The sequence below is a fragment of the Talaromyces stipitatus genome, genomic scaffold (assembly GCF_000003125.1).
Source record: "Talaromyces stipitatus ATCC 10500 scf_1105507295523 genomic scaffold, whole genome shotgun sequence".
NCBI lineage: Eukaryota > Fungi > Ascomycota > Eurotiomycetes > Eurotiales > Trichocomaceae > Talaromyces > Talaromyces stipitatus.
This window is the reverse complement of record NW_002990113.1, coordinates 5,015,691-5,040,361: the sequence shown is the minus strand read 5'-3', so window position 1 is coordinate 5,040,361 and position 24,671 is coordinate 5,015,691. Positions and strand designations below refer to the sequence as shown.

At 46.9% G+C, this 24,671-nt stretch overlaps 7 protein-coding genes across 7 annotated transcripts, besides 2 other annotated features; 5 read left to right on the top strand and 2 right to left on the bottom strand.

Annotated features, from left to right (window-relative positions):
- Positions 1–66: 66 nt before the first annotated feature.
- TSTA_077980 (40S ribosomal protein S6) lies at positions 67–1,779 on the bottom strand. The gene is made up of 4 exons (XM_002341782.1): positions 1,565–1,779; positions 1,123–1,177; positions 646–1,063; positions 67–581 (listed from the first exon to the last, which is right to left on the bottom strand). The coding sequence occupies exons 1-4, from the start codon at positions 1,706–1,708 to the stop codon at positions 485–487; spliced, it is 714 nt and encodes a 237-aa protein (XP_002341823.1). The 5' UTR covers positions 1,709–1,779; the 3' UTR covers positions 67–484.
- Positions 1,780–2,799: 1,020 nt separating this feature from the next.
- Positions 2,800–2,841: a microsatellite.
- A 341-nt stretch (positions 2,842–3,182) lies between these two features.
- TSTA_077970 (uncharacterized protein) lies at positions 3,183–4,457 on the top strand (the record flags this gene model as incomplete). The annotated part of the gene is made up of 3 exons (XM_002341781.1): positions 3,183–3,458; positions 3,535–4,253; positions 4,349–4,457. 3 exons carry the CDS (start codon positions 3,183–3,185, stop codon positions 4,455–4,457), a joined length of 1,104 nt encoding a protein of 367 aa, XP_002341822.1.
- A 2,044-nt stretch (positions 4,458–6,501) lies between these two features.
- TSTA_077960 (SNF2 family helicase, putative) lies at positions 6,502–13,391 on the top strand (the record flags this gene model as incomplete). Its single annotated transcript, XM_002341780.1, has 7 exons — positions 6,502–7,306; positions 7,363–7,508; positions 7,569–9,003; positions 9,100–9,206; positions 9,409–9,474; positions 9,595–9,699; positions 9,771–13,391. Exons 1-7 carry the CDS (start codon positions 6,859–6,861, stop codon positions 13,389–13,391), a joined length of 5,928 nt encoding a protein of 1,975 aa, XP_002341821.1. The 5' UTR covers positions 6,502–6,858.
- Positions 7,803–7,822: a microsatellite.
- Positions 13,392–13,731: 340 nt separating the features above from the next.
- Positions 13,732–14,809, top strand: TSTA_077950 (uncharacterized protein; the record flags this gene model as incomplete). Its single annotated transcript, XM_002341779.1, has 2 exons — positions 13,732–13,913; positions 13,972–14,809. 2 exons carry the CDS (start codon positions 13,732–13,734, stop codon positions 14,807–14,809), a joined length of 1,020 nt encoding a protein of 339 aa, XP_002341820.1.
- Positions 14,777–15,823, bottom strand: TSTA_077940 (pre-mRNA splicing factor Dim1). Its single transcript, XM_002341778.1, has 6 exons — positions 15,561–15,823; positions 15,349–15,450; positions 15,265–15,295; positions 15,175–15,202; positions 15,079–15,121; positions 14,777–15,015 (listed from the first exon to the last, which is right to left on the bottom strand). Exons 1-6 carry the CDS (start codon positions 15,674–15,676, stop codon positions 14,904–14,906), a joined length of 432 nt encoding a protein of 143 aa, XP_002341819.1. The 5' UTR covers positions 15,677–15,823; the 3' UTR covers positions 14,777–14,903.
- Positions 15,824–18,144: 2,321 nt separating this feature from the next.
- Positions 18,145–20,198, top strand: TSTA_077930 (uncharacterized protein; the record flags this gene model as incomplete). The annotated part of the gene is made up of 2 exons (XM_002341777.1): positions 18,145–19,816; positions 19,876–20,198. One exon carries the CDS (start codon positions 18,145–18,147, stop codon positions 19,777–19,779), a length of 1,635 nt encoding a protein of 544 aa, XP_002341818.1. The 3' UTR covers positions 19,780–19,816; positions 19,876–20,198.
- Positions 20,199–20,221: 23 nt separating this feature from the next.
- On the top strand, positions 20,222–24,659 carry TSTA_077920 (xanthine dehydrogenase HxA, putative). Its single transcript, XM_002341776.1, has 4 exons — positions 20,222–20,553; positions 20,615–20,818; positions 20,881–22,841; positions 22,890–24,659. Exons 1-4 carry the CDS (start codon positions 20,323–20,325, stop codon positions 24,571–24,573), a joined length of 4,080 nt encoding a protein of 1,359 aa, XP_002341817.1. The 5' UTR covers positions 20,222–20,322; the 3' UTR covers positions 24,574–24,659.
- The last annotated feature ends 12 nt before the right edge of the window (positions 24,660–24,671 follow it).

Sequence of the window (24,671 nt, the reverse complement as noted above, 5' to 3'; positions counted from 1 at the left end):
CTCCACTTTGATACACCAGTTGATACACCAGTCGACACGCAAGCGATAGTAAGAATCAACGGCAATTCGAAACATAAGAGAGTTCATAGACAAATTTAAAGAGAAGATTCCTATTCTTTCTAGAACTTCTCCAGAGTGTGTTGTATGAAAACCTCCCAAAGCGACGAGTATACCACATCCCGCTGCAATAGAAATGACGAAAACAGGAGTTATGAAAAAGATTCTAAAAAAAGAATATATTGCGCCTGTGGTTTCCTTTCATCATTATGGGTTCTTTTGCATCTCTTCCATTCATTCTCTTTCTCCCTTCCTTTTCCCGTGATATCATTTGGGTTCATGCGAACGAAAGAAAAAAGATGACAAAAGAAGAAGGTATGTTTTTTCGATTCGGGGCTTTCTCTTTCATTAATACAACATGGATGCCAAAAAACCCCAGAACCGTTTTTTATTTCCACCCCATCCTGGATCAAACACCGGTACCCATCTACTTCCTCAAAGAAGAGGCACGACGCTTGCGAAGTTCGGTACGCTTGGCCTTCTCTTCGTGGACGCGGGAAGCGAGAAGTTTGGCGTAGTCGTTACTGTTGAATGGAGGGCGGGTTAGCCGGATACAAAGGTAGATGAAACAGGAGAAAGAGAACTTACGCGGCCTCGCGAGCAGCCTCAGCACGGCGGCGCTTGATGGCAATTCGGTGACGCTTGCGCTGCAGGCGTTGAGGAGTAACAAGACGCTGAATCTTAGGGGCTTTTGTGTAGTCCTTCTTGCCCTCCTTGGTGACGGTACGACGGATAACGAACTTGCGGACGTCGTCCTTCTTGTCGAGACCGAAGAATTTGCGGATCTTGGTAGCACGCTTGGGACCAAGGCGCTTGGGGTTGACGACGTCGGTCAAACCGGGGATCTCGTTTTCACCCTGCTTGACGATGCTGAGGGCGAGGACAGCCAAGTCTTGGCCGGTGATGGCACCGCGGATACTCTTGCGCTTACGCTCACCGGTGCGGCGGGGGCGGTAGCAGCTGTGGCCGTCGCTGAGGAGGAGCTTGACACGGTTGGGGAGGAGGACTGGATGGTATGGATTAGTTTGGAGGGTCGCTGTGTTGGTGTTGATGGAGAACACATACCACCCTGCTTCATGGGGAAACCTTGCTTGTCGTTACCACCAGTGATCTTGAAGAGCTGTACAAGATGTTAGCAGATGTTAAACCGATATGGTAAAGAAATAGTGCAGAGTGTTCTCGCTCCGGGCGCCTTTCGTTGATGTATGCGAACTTCAACGAAGCCCTCGAGCATGTGTCGGCCGGTTTGAGTGATCCAAGATTCCTGCATCACTGGTCTCGTAGCTGCGCCATGTTCCTCAGTTCCTCATTCTAAGCGTCATTTTGGCGTGTGCTGAACGTTCGAATAAAATTTTCTCATCGTATCGAAACCTCATCCCGCACTCCCTATCAAAAGTGTCTATCCCTGCCATGACCCCCAATGATGCAGCAATTTTGAATTTCTCGTAGGACCGGTCGACTCTGCAGCGTGCAAATAGGATTAACACAGTAAGAGAGGGAGACAAACGTAGCCCTTGAACTCATCACCGAGACCGTCTCCAGGGACCTCAGTGCCCATACGCTTCTCCATGAAAGCACGGAGCTTGCGCTCATCGTCAATCTCGATCAGCTTCTGCGACCCGTTGGCCGGGTATGAAATGTTGAGCTTCATCTTGACGGGGGTGGTTGCGCGGTCAAGACGGAGACGCGAATTGTCGAGGGTCGAATGTTCAAGTTGAAGTCTCTCGCGGATCCTCTTTCTCTCTCTGAGCGTTGTGGGAAATTTCGCTTACCGACGCTAGTTGGTTTGTGGGCTGCGTGATGACTAATAACACGCTAACCGTGTTGGTCTGTTGTCTTGGCGTAGGGCTAACGGACTTGTCATGTGACCACCACTAGATCATGTGATCTCATGTCACGAGATTTGTGGCCTGAGGCAGAAAACTTGACACGCTAGTACAGAACAAGACTGGGGCTATGGGCTTGCGCTAGTAACGCCGTCACGGGGAGATTACGGACATCCTGGTTGATGCCAAGACCCAAACAACCTGCGTTGGCCACCAGATCGCGTTCCACATTCTAAAACTTGATATTTATCTTGCTCTGGAAGTATCGGCTCACAACAGACCACTGAACTAACTATTGTATACCGATGGACTATAGTGGTTCCTGTCTGTATAGAGCGCCCTCAACTCTCTTGAATAGATTAAAATGAACGGTTGTTTCTCTGGTCTTTGGCTTACGTCGTCTCGACCCAGCTTACGTATGCCAATATCAGTCTTAATATCACACCGGCGGTAAATGGAACCCTAGTTCGAGGGCCAAGCAAACCAGTGACCTGGTCTCTTTTCTATCTTTTTCGCCGTACCCCTGAAAGTGTGACCAGTCAGATACCAGTCTTCAAATGCCTCTTCATGGATATCTAGTGCCACCAGGTATCATAGAAATCATCGACAGGAACGGAAGGATCCCACGTGAGATAAGTCCATCTTGGTACGGAGTAAGCGTAATGTAAGATTATATCCAATAGAAATCACAGAATAAGGCCGGGCTGGCCCCACAGAGCGGCAGCCACCGCGTCAATACCCGGAAATCCGATAATCTCCTGTGGTTTTATTGGCTCATTGCATTAAGTGGATTCGTTATGATGGGTAACATTACATTACAAGCCGAGCCGAGCGTTATTAGTGCCCTCGGTCATTGTAACTCCGGAGTATACTAAATGTCGTGTGCCATTTTTGCTGTCAGGGAACAGTCTTGACCTCTTGTTCTTTTTCTTCTTCTTCTTCTTCTTCTTCTTCTTCTGCTGCTGCACCATAATCCTAATTGCATTGTTGTTGCAACTTGATACCCAGCATCTTGGTTTTGTTTCTTGGGATGTGCTTTCATACTGTTGTTGTTTCACGAATTTTGAACATTCCGCCTCATCCAAGACTTCAGAAAACAATCATTCCGGTTTCTGCCATCTGTTCTCCTGAATAGCTGGGCCGGTCGCGAACTGGGAGACGGTCTGTTCGAATAAAAGACGACAGTACAACGGACATTCTTGAGAAGGAGTCCTCTGTGCAATCCTTGATTCCACGACATCTTGCTGTACCGTGTACAGACCTGACGTGATGAAAATGCACTACCTGACGAGGCTGAAAATGCTTGGCGGTCTTGCCTTCATCAGCATCTTAATCGCCTTGTCTCTACTATATGCAGCCGGGGGTTCTGGAACAATCGGCAGTCGATTGAGTTTGAAGGGAGCCGGGACATCGATCAGTGGGGTTGCTGAGGAACAAGGAATAAACGGCGTTCCCGCATTGACGATCCCAGCAGATGTCGATCATAGACTGGTGGTGTTTGGAGATGCCTGGAGCGCCATCGGTTCGCGATTAGCTGCAAAGGGGCGAGCATGGCCAGAGTGGGTTTGTTCCATGGTACGTAGGCAGACAAACGCCCTTTTGTTTGCTCCTAGAAAGAGACCCTTCTTGAATCAATGCTCACATCTCACAGTGGCCATGCCGTTTGGAAAGTTATGCGCAAAAGGAACATGTCTGCGAAAGCTCTGTCTGCGGAGCCGTCATCGATGAAACCGAGCTTCATACCATTGCTTCCGATGCCGCCCGTTCCTTAGAGCCACTCCCAGACCTACGTAGCCAGCTTGATCAATGGCTAGCTGCAGAGCTGAACGCGTCGCAAGCTGGTGGCGATCTGAGAGTGCAATCAAACAATACCATCTTCGCTTTCTCGTTCCTCATCTGGGACATTTGGAAGTTCAACGGAATCTCGACCGGGAAGACGAGAAAATCCATAATGCGCAGTCTCAATACCCTGTTCCAGCAGTTAGATCGCCTTGCAAAGTATACCGAATCCGACGATTTGCGGATTCTGCTGATGATGTCTATTGATCCTACTTTCTTGCCGGCGTTTGACCCTTCTCAGAAACAGAAGGATATGATCAGTATCGTCACCGACTGGAACGAAAAGCTAAAAGAAAAGGCCAATGATTGGAAGAGTGGGTCTGTGTATGTTTTTAACACGAATGAATTCCTCAACGATCAAATCAGGTCGCGTCAGTTCTACCTGGCGGGGATGCTGGATGGACAGGGACTGGGAAACCAAAACCCGTGGGACGATGTCGAAAACCCATGCGTCCAGAGTAAGAGTACATGGCTGCCGTTCTTGGGTAGCAAGGACCAGCGGTGTGCGAATCCAGAAAGATTCCTCTTTTGGTACGTGTTTGTCGACAAAGTAACCGCTCCGGGAAACAAAGAGAGTTCAAGACAAAGGAAAAGAGGGCTAACAATGTATCTCAAAATACTTACAGGGATGGTTTGCATCTCGGGCCGACAGCAAATAAGATGATGGCCACAGAGATTTTTCATGATATTGAGAAACTGTGGGCCAAAGATACGAATTCGACAGCGTCCGCATAGAGAGACGTTGACTACTGGGACCACGAACACTACCCAATACTTGGGTAGTGCACTCACTACAAAGAACTTCCACTTTCTGTCAACCAGGATTAATATCATTAGGTTGCACATACATACTTGAGGTCACACCATTAACCGCGATCTACCTGAATATTCTTTCGGGGTTCAGATGACCGGTTGTTCGGTCTGTCTGACTTTGAGGAGGAAACAGTTGATTCATTGCCTTATTAGGGCAACACATCTGATTCAGACCGATCATTAGAACAGATGATAACTTTGGACGTTCATCTGTGCAATGGCGTATCCTTACTGGACGAGGATAGACACTGTTGTAGGCATTTGGCGCACCCTCAAAGACGAGTATCGCTCGCAGATGCATACAGACGCATTCACGGCATCTATGTAAAACCCGATACGCGCTTGAAGAGTCAAACAACCTAATCTGAGGATATTGATTGGCCGATGTCGGTGAGATCCCGACTCCTGGGGTCGCCTCCTTTATAAGGCAGGCTAGTTGTTTTGCATTGGGGCTAAATGGCTTCCTGAAATGCATTGCTGTTGCTTCTATATCGCTGTCCCTCCCCAGCTGTTTGTTGTTTGTCGCCATGGCAAGATACAGTCAGGTGTTTGGGACGGGAGTGTGAAAGCAGTAGCTGAGCTACTGCTTTGGGACTGTACATATTACTTTACTGACCTACATATCAGTTATATGCCTAGAGATGTATGTATATATTTTATCCGGGAGAAGATTACGTATCTATTCCTTTTTGTGCATGGATATAGATGACTTGCTTTACTTGTCCATCTCTCCAGCTGTATCACTTGACATATCCAGATCCGGCGCCCAAACCCCAAAAGGTGGTGCAAATCATTGTCCACAGCTGTCCTTTTCCCCCTTCTGACCGACCGAGGTAAAGCCAACTAAGCAAGCAACGAACGGACCATATCTATCCCAGTTTTCCGGAATCGAAAAGAGGGGCGGGGGGGATCCAACTTCAAATCTGTCACAACATCAGCCGCGCCTAATGCTCTGCAGCCTCCCGCATTTATTTTCCCGTTGGTCCAACTGGCGCTTACAGTTTGGAAAGAAAATGTTGAGCCCAAAGAAAATGGAAGAGCGGCAAAAGGAGCGGGATGGGGTGTTTTAGTCACAGAGAGCAGAACAAAGAAAAAATAAAAGCTGTCAGTCATTCATGCACGCGGTGTTGTTTTCCCTTTAGTACGGTGTCTGACTTTCTATTGTTATCGATCTTTTTAGTCTGCTGAGACTAGGCTAGGGACAGAAAAGAGAGGGAGGAGGAGGGAGAGAGGGGGGGATGTTTTGCCCTACCGCTCCTTACCCTTCATTCGTTCTATTTCCGGTGGTAGTTGAAACAAGCACCCTTTCCAGATTGAGTGTTATGCAGTTGCACCACTTTTGTTTTTCTTTTGACTTGTGCTTCTGTATTATTTGTTCCGCTCTCTCCCTCACCGACTGTGTCCTGCTGATAAAGATGACTGTTTGTTTGCATTTGGCAAGAAACCCAAAAAAGCAATCGAATCTCTGCCGAGAAATAAATAATAGCCAGATAGGGGTTGGTCCAAGCTGGAAGGAAAAAGGTTAAGAATTTATCGAAAGCGGTAAAAGAATAGAGGAAAAAATATCCAGAAGAGACAAAAAAGCAAAGAGAAATAAACGGTCCGGAAGATCATCATCGTCAACTCCATACGTACGTACGTTAGAGACGTAGTTGATCTCTGCTTCTTGAGCTAACTTCTACCAAGTTAGTAAGGGCTTTTGTCAGTCGTCAAGAGGACAAAGCCAAAAAAAAAAGCAGATCCGATTTCCCCAGTTTTCCTTCAACCTATCCAGTCAGCTCTAAATATGGATCACGAGACTGAAAAAGGTACCGTTTGAACGAATGATATAAGTTCCGGAGACAAAGGCCTGCCCTACCAGTTCTGTCCCGTACGTCTTCTTTTCATTTCTATTTCTTTTCCTCTTCTCTCATTCTTGACACGACTTCGATTTGCTGATTATTGTCAGCGTATCCAGCATAGCTAGCAAGCCAGCTAGCTCCATAAAGTCCTTGTGGGTTAGGAAGATCAAAGAGATTCAACTCAATTCGATCCGAAACTCTTCGTGCAGAACGTACGGTATCGGATAGCTGCACAACGGGTTCCCATTCCTCCAAGATCAATATTCCTTTTCTTTTGCGTCTGGCAAGATATCATATCAATCGATATATATAAGTATTTTGCGTTTTTGTTTTCTTCTTTCCCTTCTTCTTCTTTCTCTGGCAGTCATCCAAGTCAAGTCACACCGACAACAAGAGCAGCTGCTCACGACACTCCTTAATACCTTCGAGGTTTTCTCTTTCATTTCCTTCATATATCAAGTTTAGAAAGATACCACCTTGCCATGTCCTTTGATAGGGTCCTTCCACGGCCACCGGCACTCTTTGATGAGCCCGGAAGTCGACTCTTGCACAGGCAGTCGAGCAGCCTCTTGGAACACAAGATCATGAACGTGAGTGACCGGACCAGGGCTGCTGCTATGTCACTTGTCTCTGTTAGGGAGATACCGATAACGAGCCCAACAAATGAGTCTGATAATTGTTCCACGGCCCTATCTCAGATGCAGCTCTCTGCTATCAACCGAGAGCAGGCTGGTCAAAACGGGCAGTTGACGGCTAGCTTCTCGGTGTCCACAACTCGGCAGAACACACCAGTAGTGGCAACTGTTGAATCAATATCTATTAGAGACAGATCGGGCTCAGGGAGTCCGACCAGATTGGAGTCTGCTAAAGAGACGACTTCTCGGTTTTGTTTGTGTCAGCCCAATCGAAAGATTCCGAGGCCAAGAAATGGTAAGAATCGCAAGAGTTCTCATTTGTCACGTGGGCTGTCATTAACTCTGTTGCAGCGTTCATCTTGTATAGACAGCATTATCAAGCTGCTGTCGTAGCTCAGAATCCTGGACTTGCCAACCCAGAGATCTCCAAAATTATCGGAGAGCAATGGCGAGCACTACCAGTAGAGAGCAAGGAGCAATGGAAATCTCTGGCAGAGGTCTGTATTCCATTCTCTTTCCTAAGACCTCTAATGAGCCTGATCCTAACCGAGAGACAGGCCGAGAAAGCTCGACATCAACAACAGTATCCAGGCTACCGCTATCAGCCACGACGGTTTGGTCGTGACAACTATGCTTGTAACGGCCTGAATAGCAACCAAGTCGGATCCACGACATGTAATCAATGCGGTGGACGGTTGATGAACTTTCCTTCCACACCTCATACGCCCCTGACTGCTAGTTTACCTCCACAGAGCAGCTGTACTGTAGATGCAGTGTCTCCTCATCCGGGCTCATCATCATCATCATCATCCTCCTCCTCCACTTCTTCTCGAGGAAGCAACAAGCTAGATCGTCGCCCAAATGAGTCGCTCATTCCGACTGATTCAGATGGTCCTATTTTTAACAATCAGTGGAGAGAACCTGAATCTGCAATCCTCGACTCCAAACGTCGACGCCTGAATAATAATGCGTTGCAGCGTACCGCTAGCCCTGAAACAGAGCCCTATTCTCTTTCGTCCCAGAAGACATATGTCTCGCGACCTGGTGTCGCTTACTTCCGCAGCCATGTTGATGCATTGTCTAATATTGGAAATCTCCGGCACTCACAGCAACAACCACCACGGCACGAAGGTGAAAGTTACTACGACCCGAGCCTGACACTACCACCATTGAAATCAGATAGCAACTCTGCTTCACCTTCTACTACCACTCGGGTCCAGGCTGATACCGTGATGACGATTCCAGTCTTGAATAAAATCAATGTCTTAGCCAAAATCTCCCCTCCGCTTTCTGAGCGAGACAATTCGCCCTCACGAGGCGCCGTTATTGCTGTTGAGGGTCAGGACCCGACTCAGGTAAAAGTCATGATGAAATATCTGGGCCAGCTTCTCACTGATGACGGAAAATATGTTGTCCGGGTCTTTGAAGGGCCCGATGTACTGGCTCGCAAGAGATCGGTATCTGGTGAAATGAAGGATGCTACAGTTGATTATTTGAATGTCATATTCAGCTGGCACCGAATTTCGGATGAAATCATTCAGTTCATCAGCCCAAAGTCACCACCACAAGCTTCAAATGATTCTACTACCACTTGTAGTGCTGAGTCACCCGAGTCCTCCGGTAGCAGCCCTTCATCACTGACGCTGTCACAATCTAGCACCTCACAAATTCCTATTGCACTCGTTCCCAGATATCAGCTCACAACCGCCGATGCATTTGCTTGCTCCATCCCAAACAGCGACTGCTACAAAGTCCTGGAACATTGGCAATGGATGGCGTCCCTTTGGCGCGCATGCATCGGTCCCGATGTAACCGTATACATTCGGGAATGTGACCGTGAAGAAATCGAGCGTTATGGTCCTAGTAACCCAGTCGAAGTGCGGATTAATGAAGCGCGCACACTGATCGTTCGACGAGTGCCTGAACCATCAAAGGATATCGAGGAAAAAGCGTTGAAGCGTGTCGGTTTTGAGATTGAGGACTTTCTCACTCGTTGAACTTTTCCATTTTATACTTCGTACTTCCCTTCTCCATTCGTTTCTCATATTTCTCATATATTACTTATAATATGACATGTAGACAGTATAGCATATTCGGGCCAGTGTATAGGGTCGAATGAGAAGTTATCAACAAAAATAATATATTTCCCTCAGGAAGGAGGTCGTCGTAGTAGATTAGACTGTAATATAGAGGCGGTCAGCTGAGAGCCAATGATCGGCCTTGATAATGCTAGCTGATTAATTCTGCCGCTGTAATCTCTTATCAGTAATCGACTCAAAAGAGATTCTTCTCCGCATCAACTCTAGGCTACTACATGAGTCTATCTTTCTCATGTGGTTAGTCGTTTATTATTTTTGATATCTTGTCTCTTCTTGTTGTCTTTGGAGTCATTGGCAGGTCAATGAATCATTGGCGGGTGCGAAGAAGCCTATGAGAGAGAATGGCATGCAGAGTGCCAACAAGGTAAGAACTCTTGCATCGAAGCATCGTTCATTAACATACCAACATCTTGTCTAAGTCGATTTGTCATTAAGGCTGCGAATGCATGATACAGAGTACATCGCCGTTTACTTCCCTCATTAGACCCATTCGCTCGTTACTTGTCCCTTGTCGGCGTCCAACATGGCACCTGCAGCTCTCGCTGACGCCGGTTTCCCCTTTCTTTCAGGCATCGGGGCATACAATGACGTGAGTGCTTTTCCCCTTTGTCTATATACTTGGGAGTTGTAATGTGATGATACTTACGGCAACCGACACAGAATAATGCTGAACGGTCCGCGAAGACTATTTTAGGCCTCGATGCCATCATTCCTCCTCAATCGGATACATCACAATCCTCGGGTTTCTCTAGCGTAACCGACTCATTTCTGAAAACAACGTCAATAATTCGATCTATCCCTACTTCCGAAGACTTGACTACCAACAGCCAGTATCTACCAGTCGGGATACTGCGAAGGCATGTACATCAAGATGCCGGAGCACCGTCTGCTCAATTGGCAGATAAAGACTTTCTCAGCTTGCAAAAACATCTCTCGAACTTGCAAAAACATGGATGGATACAAATACGTTGGAATACCTATGAGTCTCATCCCGATTGGATGTTCGCTCGAGTCTTTGTCCTACCTCACGATGTCGCACGGGTTCCCATTTCACGCACGAGCAATATTCTAAGGAAAGGATTGAGGGCTGTGATGGCGCAATTGGACAGATCTCCATCCACTTGGAACGGTGAATTCGATACGGGCTCTGTGGACAAGGATAAGAACGCAGCGGACGAAGATTCGCTGTGGTACATATTCAACACCCTGAATAATCCGAACCCAACGATAGACGATGTGAAAGATGCAGATGGTCGATTGGCTATGCACGAGTTAATGGCAAGCTCAAGGGAAGCGGGACCGGAGGCTCGAGAGTCATCTGGGGTGATTGGTCTCAAGACGCCTTTACATCCCTATCAATGCCGCTCGGCTGCCACTATGATTCAGCGTGAAGTGCAGCCGAAACAAATGTTGGACCCGCGGTTGGAGGTTTGCAGGACACCGTTAGGCCAAGAGTACTTTTATGATAAGGAAGAGGGAACTCTTTTGCGCATTAAACGTATCTATGAGGAGGCCTGCGGTGGAATTCTTGCTGAGACCATGGGTTGCGGGAAGACACTAATCTGCTTAGCTGTTATCCTCTCAACACGCGGTCATTTCCCACGCATTCCGACAGAGTATCAGGAGACCCAAAATCCGATCCGCAACTCTGTTGGCTCACTCATGCAGATGGCAGCCGCCACGGCAGGCCGATTTTCTGTTCCGTGGCCTAGTCACTTTCGACGCTTACGGGAAATGGGTGTATATTACGCACGATGTGAAGAGGAGTGCGAGCGACAAAGAGGTCAATATACGATACCGTCTCCTCCATCAAGGTACACTAGCCGCGGTGGATGGATGTCGCGCCCGCCAGCGGTTCGCCTTCGTCTGATTTCGAGCACGCTGATAGTTGTTCCGCCTAATCTTGTCGACCACTGGCAATCCGAAATCGCAAGCCACACTGAAGGACTTAACGTTCTCGTCTTGAGAAGCCGAAATGATAAGACCCCTTCAGAAGAGGAGCTGTTGAAGTATGATATCATTTTATTCGCCCGAACTCGATTTGAAAAAGAAGCCGGAGAGCCGGACGCCAATCGCCATGCTTCCCCGATAGCTACTGCAGAGTCTCCTCTTAAGAAGTTTCACTGGCTTCGAATCATTGTCGACGAGGGCCACAATGTTGCCGGGCATGGATACAAGTCCAATACCATGCACATGCTTGATAAGCTGCATGTCGAGCGAAGATGGGTCGTCTCAGGAACGCCGTCAAATGGACTCTACGGTGCTGAACTCAATCTCGCTTCGCATCAGAGACTGGCAAGTGACACTAGTTCTGGAGACGATATGCCATCGTCAGTACTGCATTCTCGCAGGAAGACCGGAACAGCCATTGATGAAGAATTGAAGGATGTGGACAGTCTACGGCTGATCGTGGTCGAGTTTCTAAAGCACAAGCCTTGGGCCAATTCTCGGAATGATGACTCTGCCAATTGGGCGAAATATACCAAACCAGTTGGCGAAGATGGCAAACGAAGAAAGGCATCGTCATTACGTGCTGTGCTGCAAGGTCTTGTGGTAAGACACCGCTTGGATGTTATCAATGACGAACTCCCGCTTCCACGATTGCACAACAAAGTCGTTAGTCTTGAGCCTACATTTTATGACAAAATGTCCATCAATCTTTTTCTGTTCAATCTTACCGTGAATGCAATTACTTCTGAACGCAAGGATCAGGACTATATGTTCCAAAGTCGAAACAGGAAACATCTCAGCATACTGATCAACCATTTGCGGCAAGCGGGTTTCTGGTGGACAGGTCATAAACCGAAGGATATCCAGTCGACAATTGATGTTGCAGAGAAATATATGGCAAATAACATTGAAAAGATGACGGTAGATGATATACAGCTACTATCGGAGGGCCTCAGAATCGCGCATCGAGCAGTTGCCAGTGAGAGCTTTAGCGCTTTCTGTCATTCAGATGAACTCGGTGTATATGTGCAGGGATTTCCGGAGCACGCTCGCGAGTACTGGTCATTGACATCAACCTCAAATGAATCGAAGCCTCTATTACTAGGGATATCCCAAGCGCGACTGGCGCAGACTTTCATAACGTCACATCTCGCGGCTGAAGATCCTGCCGAGGGACTTGCAGGAGCAGGCATCGGTGCTCGTCGTCAACTACTACAGAGATCAGAAAAAAAGGCTGTCAGGACTGAGTCGAGCGTGGCGGATAGTCTTACACATAAAAACAAGCCGTCGGAAAATCGGTCGCCCAAAAAGATATTTCTTAAGGTCCTTAGTAAGAAACTGTCGCCTGATTCGCCGCTTTCGCAGACGAAGCTGATCGCAACGACATCTGCAAAGCTTACTTATCTACTGGACCGGGTTCAGGAGCTGCACAAAGAAGAAAAGATTATCATTTTCTATGAGAATAATAATACGGCATTTTGGATTGCAGAAGGACTCGAAATGTTAGGAATTGACTTTCGTATTTATGCAAACACCCTCAAGACCAGTCAGAAGGCAGCCTATCTATCACTGTTCGAGGAGTCCTCTAGTGTTAGGGTATTACTCATGGATCTACGACAAGCGTCGCACGGTCTGCATATTGCCAGTGCCTCTCGTGTCTTCATTGTGAATCCGATCTGGAGACCCCAAGTGGAGAGTCAAGCCATCAAACGAGCTCACCGTATCGGGCAAACGAGACCCGTCTTCGTGGAAACCCTTGTTCTAAAGGACACACTCGAAGAGAAAATGCTGCATCGACGACAGGAGATGTCGAATTCAGAAATGCAACATGCCGAAAAGGATATGCTCGATGATTCGACCATGAGTACTATTATCCAACATGAACGGTTCTATAAATTACCGGAGAATGACGAATTTATTGAACCTGCTTATTTGCAGGAAGCGTGTGGATTCTTTGATCGTCATGAATTACCGATTCCTGATGATTATGTGGAGCATCATTCAACCAAGCAGTCATCACAGTCTCCATCAACGCCAAGTAAGAAGCGAAAGGTTTCCCTGCTAACCCAAGAACCCCTCTCTGTCCAGCAGGGTGAGATTGATCTTTCGCCTGATCTGTCACCTCCCGCAAAGAGGACAAAGAAAGTCTCCAAGTTTCAGATTGTGACTGAAAATGGAATCATTATGACTCCGCCCAGAGGATCGTCAAAAGCTTCGAGATCACCTCCGTCGACGTCGCATCAAAGTCCGAATGCAAATCCGGTGGATGTAAGTGATAGCGACGTTGGAGAGGGAACGATGCCTAGTTTATTTGGAGGTGATGTGTTTTGAGCACATTTTATGATTCATGTTTTTACAAGATATCAGCTGTATTTCTATGATTTTAGACTATGCTTGTATGGAGTGATTTAGGGATTTATTCAGGGTTATCAATCATGAAGGTACTTACTCCGTACGGAGTAGAGAGATGCCATATGTAAATTTGCTAATGACATTGTGGGGACCACAGATAATCCCGGGTGCGTCTGCGTCTTTCACCATGACATCTCCTGTTTACTTCACTCAGCGCTTCGGGAAAATCGTATCCTTCTAGCTCGATTAAATTAAACACCATTTTCAAGAACAGCAGCCAAGCACTATACCATAATCCATTCCTGAAGAGCGAACAGAAATGTCCACCGACACTCATGCGGGGCAATCCTCCACCAACAAAACAATCATAATAGGCCTCTCAGGTCCCTCATCAAGCGGGAAGACGACATTAGCAAGACTCTTGCGTCCCATATTCGCTGTGGATGACAAGATCCGCACTTTTATCGTTCACGAAGATGATTTCTATCGCCCTGATGATCAGTACGTCTCCTTTCCAAGCTTATCGGCGTGGAAAAGAATAGTCTAATATGTGTCATAGAATACCGGTTGTACGCACCAAAAAAGGTGATCTAGTACAAGACTGGGATACCATTGGCGCTATCGATGTTGATTTCTTATCTTCTGCATTGGCCTATGTGCGTGAACATGGTACACTGCCGCCTCGACTCAGGAGTAAAGAAGACCAAAACGAGGCCAAAGATCCGGGTGTTGCGCAAGATCTAATCCAGAAGATCGCTGAGGAAGTGAACCGAAGATTAAAACAGACGCTTCTCAAGGATGAAGCAAAAGGGAATGTGACGATTGCCTTCTTGGAAGGGTTCTTGTTGTTTGCGCCACCGGCAAGTGAGAATCCGGGACATGTTTTGAGACATGTCCATGATAATATCCATCTACATATCTTCCTATCTGCGCCGTATGATACTGTCAAGAGTCGCCGGGAGGCGAGGAGTGGCTATGTAACTATTGGACCGGCACCGACACCAGCCGCTGAGCGGGAGAATAGCGAGGAAAAAGACAACATCCCACATAAAGGGCCGTCGTCTACAGTTGACTTGGAAAAGGAAGATGATAGCGAGCCTCAAAGCTTCTGGACCGATCCACCCGGTTACGTGGACGATATTGTTTGGCCGAGATATGTCCAAGATCATGCATGGTTATTGGCTGCGGAGGATGATGAGATGGGTGGACAGTCACTAGCTGATCGATATGCTGCTAGCCCGAGAAAGACGGACGACGAGTTGTTGAGACTTGCTGGTCAAGCTGTTAATATAAGGAGTGATGCGGGTGTTGTGGTGGCTCCAGGGAAAGGGGAAAAGCCTATGAGTGAAATATTGAGATGGGCTGTGGACGAGATATTGAATTATTTGAAAGCGTAAATAGATCAAGTATCATATCATTATCATTGAATCATAAATCCTAGACCGAGCAACTCCTCCGAATTTCCGAACCACAAGACAGTAGGTAGATAGTCTAATATCTGTAACGGGTCGAATAGTCCTTAGGACTAACAACCAGACCACGACCTTTCTTTGCGCCGCGATAGATGGTTTCAATGATGTCGATCAACTCTTGTTTATCTTCCCTGTAGAATTATTAGTATTCCTGAAGAAGAGTGGGTAGTCGATAGATAAGGTGGAATACTTACAAGACCCAGTTCAGTTTGTTGTTGTTACCAGTTCCGAAATCGCCTATAAGCTTGGATTAGCAACAGCCGAGTCAACGGACATAGCAGTATACATACACATCATGTGTTTGTTTCTGAAAAAGAACTGCAATTTATTAGTACTTCCGTACATTCGAGATACAATTGATAGAAGGTACTGATACATACCATTATCGTCATTGGGTCGTACAATTCATACCTAGGACAACGATTAGCTTTTGCCTCCAACACCAAGAAAAGGTGGAAACATACATGGCGTTGAAATCCGGCGTCTGCTCTATATCGCACAGATAAATAACAGCAAAATTCTTGACCCGATCTGCAATCTTGGACAGAACGTCGTCCTGTCGTAAACTAAAAATGGTACACGTTAGTGCTGCCGAAAAAGAAAGGACATGAAGCAGAAGAAGAGGAACAAATATAGCGATATGATCGAAGCTAACGTCGCAGCAGGTCAAACCAACCAATCAGGATGTGAGTCTCGACCGAATCTGACTACCACCAATCGCTCGTCTTCGGAGAGAATGGCCTGGTCGACTTGCCAGGCATTCTGGAGATGGGGGAGGACCATAGAACCCATGGTGGAATTTTGTTGGGATATTCCCTAAAGAGATTCAAGGGAACCGTGTAGATATCCGCGATATCTGGCCGTCTTTCAAGAACAAGAGTAGATATGATGTTGGTGGTTGCCTTTCGAAAGTCAGAGATGATGTTGGAATATTTCCGTGTTTGGATACCTGAGGTATCTACAGGTTCGGAATAACCTATCCGCGCTATGCCTATTCAGGAGGTTTACACCGACAACTTCGTAAGTGACGCTCAAAAAATTTTATCGTCCATACTTTGCACATGATATCTGCTTGATTGTACAATTTTATTTGAGGTATATAATAAGTAAGTTAGGTCTCGACTAAGTGACTAAGTAATCAACGAACAGCGTGGACTCTTTAGACAACTACAGTTCCCACAGTACAATACAAATTCAATCCGAGTGCCGTGTCAAGCAATAGCTACTTCACAAGTCGCCTTCAAAACTAGCTGAAGAGCTACTTGGTTGTTGTATCATGCGACAGAAGGATATACTCGGGACGGCCATCCCGACGATTGGAACTGATCATACGAGTGGCATATATACTGAGCATACCGCCGGAATGAGTGGCGGTAAGGGTGTAAGCATTGTTGTCGTAGGTCAAGCCTTCTCGTGGGTAAGATTGTAACAAATGCATAGCATGAGATCCTAGTGCGCCATAATAGCAGGGTTGCCTTATGCCTACCAACGGGGGTACGTGAAGGCCATGGGCTTCAAGGAAGAAGTTTGGAACGATTGGGACGTCATTATAGGATGGGGCTATAAGAGGGCGAAGTTCCTGGCGGATTTTCATATTGAACTGTTCAGGACGAGCGCCAAAAAAAGCGATCAGGTTTGGCTTCTGGCAGTGTGCCATCAGTTAAGGGGGCAAGATTCGTAAAGGGTTCGTCTACTTCGCAACATCGAAGATCGTCAATCCTACCATCAAGAATTGGAATTATGATAATTTGGATTGGGAAGGTCCGGCTCGTGATGGGTGATGTATTTGCTTTTCTAAAGTCTTCAAAATCTCTCTCTGTAATTCTTGACCTAGAGAGGGAGCATCGATGGCAAGCCAATTTCTCAATTATCTCATTTAGGTTGTTTGGCTTTGGTGTATTTCTGCCGTCGGAATATTTGTATCCATGAGGGTAGACACCATGGTTAATCGAATGCTGTAGGAAGTTTGAATTGTAGACCAAGGTGGTGGTAACCTGTATTGTCGTCTCCGTGTATCCGGTGGTTTCTGAGAGAAAATGCTGTCCTGGAGTTTCCTCTGCATGGGAGGATTTCCCAGAACTTATTGTTTGGGACATATGATACTAAGAAAACGTTAAAGACTGGGATGTATATGGAATAGTTACTACAAACATTTCTTAAATCAATCAGGTCTAGTCCTCCAGATTTTGCTAGACTCTTCACATCCATTAGTTGAGCAGGCGAACAATCACGTAGAAAGTCAAGCGATGATGGAAACCGAGCGCTCGAGAGTTCAGTAATACGCGCAGCTATCCCCTCCTGGTCATATTCACACGAGGAGATCAGGGAGTCACTCTCATTAGTGACTATCAAAGACGAGTTGGTATTTTCCGCCTGTCTGACGTCGACTATCTTGACAGAATGCTCGAGACACTGGATCTTTCGAGATGGACCATCACTTTCTGCAGAAGACATTGTTGCCAAATAGAATTAAGTACGAGAGAAAAGAACAGAAAGAAGTTGTTCTGAGAGGAGTATTTGTCTATCAAACGGGAGGATGTGCAGTTAAAGAAAAGAATGAATACAACTAAGTCCCGAACAACAGGCCAAAGCAATGACAGAGGGAAACCGAGTGATATAGCTGAAGCTCTGAGACTGAGAGGACAGTCCACGTTCATAACGCTTACCTATGTAGAAACAATATCCAGGAATAAACTGTATCATTGTCTCGAAGGAGTAATCTTCTCATCACGGGCAAGATATTCCTGGCATCAAAGGGCATATGCCATAACATGACAGCCTTGTGCTCTATGATTGTAGGTGCCTCTTTCCATCATAAAGAAAGAGGCATAATGTGAACTCAACACTCCTTTTGGCCGTTGATAAATTAAAATAGAAATGTATTTGTTTCGAAGTAGAGTCTACATCAGGCAGAATAAATGAGGTTTTCAAGGCTGAAACAGACTATTCCTAACAAGGAATCGTGCGGATAGCCCGCCGGAAACGGTAAGGCTGACCCTTGGCTTGATGAACAGGAGAGACACTGGCAATCTTCATGTCTTGAAGAATCGACTTGCTTTATATATGTCCCCTGCAAAGCAACCGATCACATCTAACCTCACGATCCATATCGAGTTCCCCGTCTCGTTCATGTTGAAATAAGTGCGACTCTTTGCTTCCCGGCCGATCCACGGTCAGGCAGATCATACAGTAATAATATCCGACACGCTGATCTTACGGAGGATTAATCAACAGTCAAGTCGCGCAGGAGACCAGCAGCCATGATCGTTCAACGAACGACTTCGTTGCTCGCTATCGTCGCTATCGTTGCGTGCGGGCTGTTCATTCTCTCCAAGACAACAAATACCACTTTCGAAAGTGTGTCCAACGTCAAATTCGGCCCCTCGCGATACATTCCAACCAAACTACCCTCCTTTGAAGACCTCCGCCATCCTTTCCGTCCCGCGGCTCATAAACCGCCGGAGCAAGCAAATAGCACCAGCGGTGAGTCCAAATGGTTCACTGACTGGAAGTGGTTGAACCCCTTTTCGTCATCGATCACGCTCGACGAACATCGTACCGTGCTCCCACCTTTACCGGAACGTCCACCCGTGTACACTTTTTACGAACCGAATAGCAAGAACGATGAAGCATTACAAAAGGCAGATGGCCAGCTACTTTTGGCATGGAGACGCGCTTGGTACGCCAAAGGGTTCCGACCTGTAGTTCTCAGTCGGGCCGAAGCAATGAAGAATCCGTTGTATGAAGAGGTTCAACGGCGACAACTTGACGCAGAACTAGAATTGGACTTTTTCAAATGGTTAGCTTGGGGTCACATGGGCAGGGGACTGTTTGCAGATTGGCTGTGTTTCCCAATGGCTCGATACGACGACGTGACATTCAACTACCTTCGTACTGGTACTATACCTACTCACATCACTCGATTCGATAAACTTGATCGAGCACTATTTGTTGCTGAAAGCGCCACTATTAATGATGCAATTAAGGCTGCAGTCCAGGATGCGGACGACAAGACTTCGTCGATATTAGATCTTATCCCGTCCGACCTGTTCATAAACGAGCAATCTGATGCCTTGGCATATTACGACTCCAGCACTGTTCCAACAAACTACCATGACCTTACTGAGAAATATCATGCACTTCCGGGTGCTGAACGACAAGCGCTTGTTGAGTTGATTGATGCACATCTCCATACAACCTTTCTCAATAATTTCCCGTCCGGATTTACGGTCATTAAGCCCTTTGCCGAGCACACGACAGCATTGGTTCAGCCCGCCTTGCAGCTCGCAAAAGCTCTTTCGAAATGCCCTACGTCCGAGTTTTCTGGCTCGTGTCCTCCTAATCGTCCGACGTGCAAGCCCTGCAATTCGAAATCCAAGGCGATCCCAATCGCCCAACCACAGGCTTTTAAGAATGACACCAGCACTTATTCGATTGGAGTCTTACCTCATCCGCTCACCCTGATTGCCCTTCAGCACGACTCGATCGAGATTGATACCGCCTATATTCGACGTAAAACCCCTCGTGATCCATGGCTGGCAACCGTCACCAGTGAGCTTCTGGGCCCCAATCGTGCGGGTTCTTCGCGTGCCGTTACATTCAAGGAGTTAGTTGCCGGGGACGAATTCGGTTCTTCGACATTCTGGATGACTGTTGAGACACTTCCAGCAAAAGAAGGAGACAACCTTCCTAAAGAGTTGGTGGCCGAGTTGGAATGGCATTTTGGATTCACCATCAAGACCGGAGATACTGAAGACGATGCCAAAAAGAGTGGCGAGGAACCACAGCCATCTGTGGACCACGAGTATGAGCTGATTAGTAAAGCACGCGACATGCTTCGCGATAACCCGTCAGTCGCGTTAGTCTGCGCAATATCGCAGAAGCTTGGAATTTAGCAGATATTGAAGTGTGGCGATTTGTACAGGCTTATAGGTGTGTTTTCTTCTTGCTATATACCAGTCGATCTACTGACTAACATACTATCTGAACAGGGCACGCAGTGTAGTTGAACGAGAAAAGTGGGAGGAGGAAGAAGAGAACTTTATTGGCGCCAAAGCTGACTGAGTCAATAGACACTTTGATCGATCTTGATTTACAAATTCTTATGTGTGTAAATATTTCCCATTCTTGCTTTTGATACGCATCTAGACGGCGTTTTTGTTTTTTCCCATCTATCTTTCTGGTGTGGAGAATCCACCAATGTAAGCAAGATATCGGACGGTGGCGATCGCCGGCCGTCAAGCTGGAGGTCGGCTTCTCCGATAAGCAGATAATCCTCAACCAACTACTTAACATCTCTTTATACCCCGCACTCTTTTCATTTTTCTTCTATTTCTCAGATATAGTCATGTCTCTATATTGAGTATATCGTCCTACATATGCAATAATTCCCTCATACCATACGACGACCTAATATAACAGCTTATCTCCTCACCACCATGGCGCCGGGCATCGTGGAGTCCGCCCCCGCTGTTGCGCCAGAGAAGATCTCCAATCTGATACAGCTGGCCCAGGACTATCACTCTTCAATTAGATTTTACCTTAATGGCACAAAGATTGTCCTAGACGATATTGACCCGGAATTGACTCTGCTGGAGTATCTGCGCGGTATTGGATTGACGGGGACGAAGTTGGGATGTGCGGAGGGTGGTTGTGGTGCTTGTACCGTGGTAAGCAGCCATGGAAAACTTTGATATCGGGACGTAGTCTTCTAATTTCACTCTGAAATAGGTTCTCTCTCATATCAATCCAACGACAAAGAAGTTATATCATGCTTCGGTTAATGCTTGTTTAGCCCCCATTATCAGTGTTGATGGGAAACATGTTGTCACTGTGGAAGGTATTGGCAATGTCAAGAATCCGCATCCTGCCCAGCAGAGACTTGCTGTGGGAAATGGCAGTCAGTGCGGATTCTGTACCCCTGGTATTGTGATGGTATGCACTATTCCGCTTAGCGTATTACCTCTTTTCAGTGCTGATCGATCAATGCGTCAAAGAGTTTATATGCCTTGTTGCGCAACAACGATGGCGAACCTTCTACAGATGAAATTGAAGAGGCGTTCGACGGGAATCTCTGCCGCTGCACAGGATACCGTCCTATTCTCGACGTCGCTCATAGCTTCTCAAAATCATCTGGCTGCCAGAAGAGCAAAGCAAATAGTGGGTCAGGGTGCTGTATGAACAACAAAGAGAACGGAGCTGGAGGGTGCTGCAAATCAAATCGATCATTGAAAGAAGATACTTCGACTTCACCTACTCTCCCAAGACCGGATTTTATCCCGTACAATCCAGAGACCGAGTTGATCTTTCCTCCAGTGTTAAGGAAGCACGACTTCAAGGCACTTGCGATTGGGAATAAGAAGAAGAGATGGTACCGACCCGTAACACTTCAGCAACTTTTGGAAATTAAAGATGTCTATCCGTCCGCGAAGCTCATTGGAGGAAGCACAGAGACTCAGATTGAGATCAAATTCAAGGGGCTGAGTTACGACCCGTGTGTTTATGTGGGTGATATTATCGAGCTAAAGCAATATACTTTCAAAGACGACCATCTCGAGCTGGGTGCGAATGTTTCCTTGACGGATCTAGAGCATATTTGTGATGAAGCTCTTGAGCGCTACGGACCCGCTCGTGGACAGCCATTTGCGGTTATTAAGAAGCAGTTGCGCTATTTTGCTGGAAGACAGATTCGAAACGTTGCATCGCCTGCCGGTAATTTGGCGACAGCCTCTCCTATCTCTGACTTAAACCCTGTATTCGTCGCATCGAACACAGTTTTAGTCGCGAAATCATTAAACAAAGAAACCGAGATCTCAATGTCGCAGTTCTTCAAGGGCTACCGTGCAACTGCCCTTCCAGCAGATGCGATTATTGCTACTTTGCGTATCCCAGTGGCTGAAAAGGGCGAACACTTCCGAGCGTACAAGCAGTCGAAGCGAAAGGATGACGATATTGCCATTGTGAATGCTGCTTTGAGAGTTGTCTTATCGGATACGCATGAAGTCTTGAGCGCGAATCTCGTTTATGGTGGTATGGCGCCAATGACAGTCTCAGCGAAGAATGCTGAACTCTATATCATTGGAAAGAAATTGACAAACCCGGAGACTCTAGAAGGTGTCATGAACGCTCTTGAAAAGGACTTTGATCTGCGGTTTGGTGTCCCTGGAGGTATGGCAACATACCGAAAGACACTGGCCCTAAGTTTCTTCTATCGATTCTACCATGACGTCTTGTCTACTCTTGAAGTCAAAGAAAGCGACGTCGATCAGGACATCATTGATGAGATTGAGAGAAATATTTCTTCTGGACAGAAAGACCATGATGCTTCTGCCGCATACAAACAAGAGATTGTTGGCAAATCTGGAAATCATCTGTCAGCCCTCAAGCAGTGTACCGGTGAAGCTCAGTACACGGATGACATACCTGTGCAAAAGAATGAACTCTACGGATGTCTGGTTCTGTCAACCAAACCTCGGGCTAAGATTCTAAGCGTTAACGTTGAGGCTGCCCTTGACATTCCTGGTGTTCATGATTATGTTGATCACCGCGATCTACCCTCCCCTGCGGCGAACTGGTGGGGTGCCCCCAACGCCGACGAGCAATTCTTTGCCGTCGACGAGGTCTTCACAGCCGGTCAACCCATTGGAATGATCCTTGCAACATCCGCCAAGATTGCAGAGGAGGCTTCTAGAGCCGTGAAGGTGGAATACGAGGAACTTCCAGCTATTTTGACCATGGAAGAAGCTATTGAAGCAAAGTCATTCTTCCAGCATTTCAGACACATCAAGAATGGAGATACGGAAGCTGCTTTCAAGGAAGCGGACCATGTGTTTACTGGAGTATCCAGGATGGGTGGTCAAGAGCATTTCTATCTCGAAACTCAGGCGTGTGTTGTTGTGCCTAAGCCGGAGGATGGTGAGATTGAGGTGTTTAGTTGCACTCAGAACCCTACCGAGACGTAAGTTCTCTTCTTATTTTAAAAGAAGCTTTTCTGATAATGATCTAGGCAAACATACGTCGCTCAAGTCACTGGTGTCGCTGCAAACAAGGTCGTCACGCGCGTTAAAAGACTTGGTGGCGGATTTGGTGGGAAAGAAACTCGCTCAATTCAATTAGCAGGAATCTGCGCCGCAGCGGCGGACAAGACGAGACGTCCAGTGCGGTGTATGCTCAATCGTGACGAAGATATCGTCACCTCTGGCCAACGACATCCGTTCCTCTGCCGATGGAAAGTCGGTATTACCAAAGAAGGCAAGTTGATTGCCTTTGAGGCCGATGTCTTTGCAAATGCCGGACATACTCAAGACTTGTCCGGTGCTGTAGTTGAGAGAGCATTGTCTCACATTGATGGTGTCTACAAAATTCCAAATATGTATGTTCGAGGATGGCTATGCAAGACCAACACTGTCTCGAATACTGCGTTCCGCGGCTTCGGTGGGCCCCAGGGAATGTTTATGTGCGAGTCAATGATCGAAGAGGTTGCAGACCATCTTGGTATGTCCTCAGATGACCTGCGCGTAATGAATATGTACAAGGCTGGTGACTTGACACACTACAACCAAGAACTCAAGGATTATTTCGTGCCGCTCATGTACAAGCAAGTCAAAGAGGAGAGCTCATACCTGGAGCGAAGAAAAGCCGTGGACGAATACAACAAAACACACAAGTGGTCCAAGCGTGGGTTGTCTATTATTCCAACCAAGTTTGGCATTTCATTCACAGCTTTGTTTCTGAATCAAGCCGGTGCTTTGGTTCATATATATCATGATGGCAGTATTCTAGTCGCACATGGAGGCACAGAGATGGGTCAGGGTCTCCATACGAAGATGAGCATGATAGCAGCACAGGCATTGAACGTGCCTCTATCAGTTGTCCATATATCAGAAACAGGCACGAACACAGTTGCGAACACCTCTTCTACAGCGGCTTCTGCCAGTTCCGACCTGAACGGTTATGCGATCTACAATGCATGCGAACAACTCAACGAGCGTCTACGACCATATCGCGAAAAGATGCCCAACGCAACGATGAAAGAGCTTGCTCACGCCGCGTATTTTGATCGTGTCAACTTATCCGCAAATGGCTACTACCGCACCCCAGACATTGGCTACGTCTGGGACGAAAACAAGGGACAAATGTTCTATTACTTCACTCAAGGTGTAGCAGCTGCCGAAGTCCAGATCGATACCTTGACCGGCGACTGGACTCCCCTTCGAGCCGATATTAAAATGGACGTTGGACGCAGTATCAACCCCATCATCGACTACGGACAAATCGAAGGCGCCTTTATCCAAGGACAGGGCCTCTTCACCACCGAAGAAAGCTTGTGGCACCGCGGCACAGGCCAAATCTTCACCAAAGGACCAGGCGCATACAAAATCCCGGGTTTCCGCGACATCCCTCAAATCTTCAACATCTCTCTTCTCAAGGATGTTCAATGGGAGAACTTACGAACAATTCAGCGTTCTCGAGGTGTTGGTGAGCCACCACTTTTCATGGGCAGTGCGGTATTTTTCGCTATTCGTGATGCGCTCAAATCTGCTAGGAAGGAGTGGGGTGTGACTGATGTTTTGAGATTGGAAAGTCCTGCGACTCCGGAGAGGATTAGGGTTAGTTGTGCGGATCCGATTGTTGAGAGGGCAAGGGTTGTGCCGAAGGAAGGGGAAAAGAGCTTTTTTGTTGCTATTTAGTTGATATCTATATACCTACAACCGAGTATGTAATTGGATGATTTATTGATGGATTTGATAATCGAGAAGAGTTCACACTACGGGGAATATTGGTTCTT

Excerpts from the sequence above, each read along its gene's own strand:
- TSTA_077920 (XM_002341776.1), top strand. The coding sequence starts at position 20,323 with ATGGCGCCGGGCATCGTGGAGTCCGCCCCCGCTGTTGCGCCAGAGAAG. Across the intron at positions 20,554-20,614 it reads GTTGTGGTGCTTGTACCGTG|GTTCTCTCTCATATCAATCC; the intron begins GTAAGCAGCCAT and ends ACTCTGAAATAG. Across the intron at positions 20,819-20,880 it reads GTACCCCTGGTATTGTGATG|AGTTTATATGCCTTGTTGCG; the intron begins GTATGCACTATT and ends AATGCGTCAAAG.
- TSTA_077940 (XM_002341778.1), bottom strand. The coding sequence starts at position 15,676 with ATGGGTTCTATGGTCCTCCCCCATCTCCAGAATGCCTGGCAAGTCGAC. Across the intron at positions 15,451-15,560 it reads CGAGACTCACATCCTGATTG|TTTACGACAGGACGACGTTC; the intron begins GTTGGTTTGACC and ends TACCATTTTTAG. Across the intron at positions 15,016-15,078 it reads AACAAACTGAACTGGGTCTT|GGAAGATAAACAAGAGTTGA; the intron begins GTAAGTATTCCA and ends ATAATTCTACAG.
- TSTA_077980 (XM_002341782.1), bottom strand. The coding sequence starts at position 1,708 with ATGAAGCTCAACATTTCATACCCGGCCAACGGGTCGCAGAAGCTGATC. Across the intron at positions 1,178-1,564 it reads GTGATGAGTTCAAGGGCTAC|CTCTTCAAGATCACTGGTGG; the intron begins GTTTGTCTCCCT and ends CATCTTGTACAG. Across the intron at positions 582-645 it reads GAGGCTGCTCGCGAGGCCGC|TAACGACTACGCCAAACTTC; the intron begins GTAAGTTCTCTT and ends TCCATTCAACAG.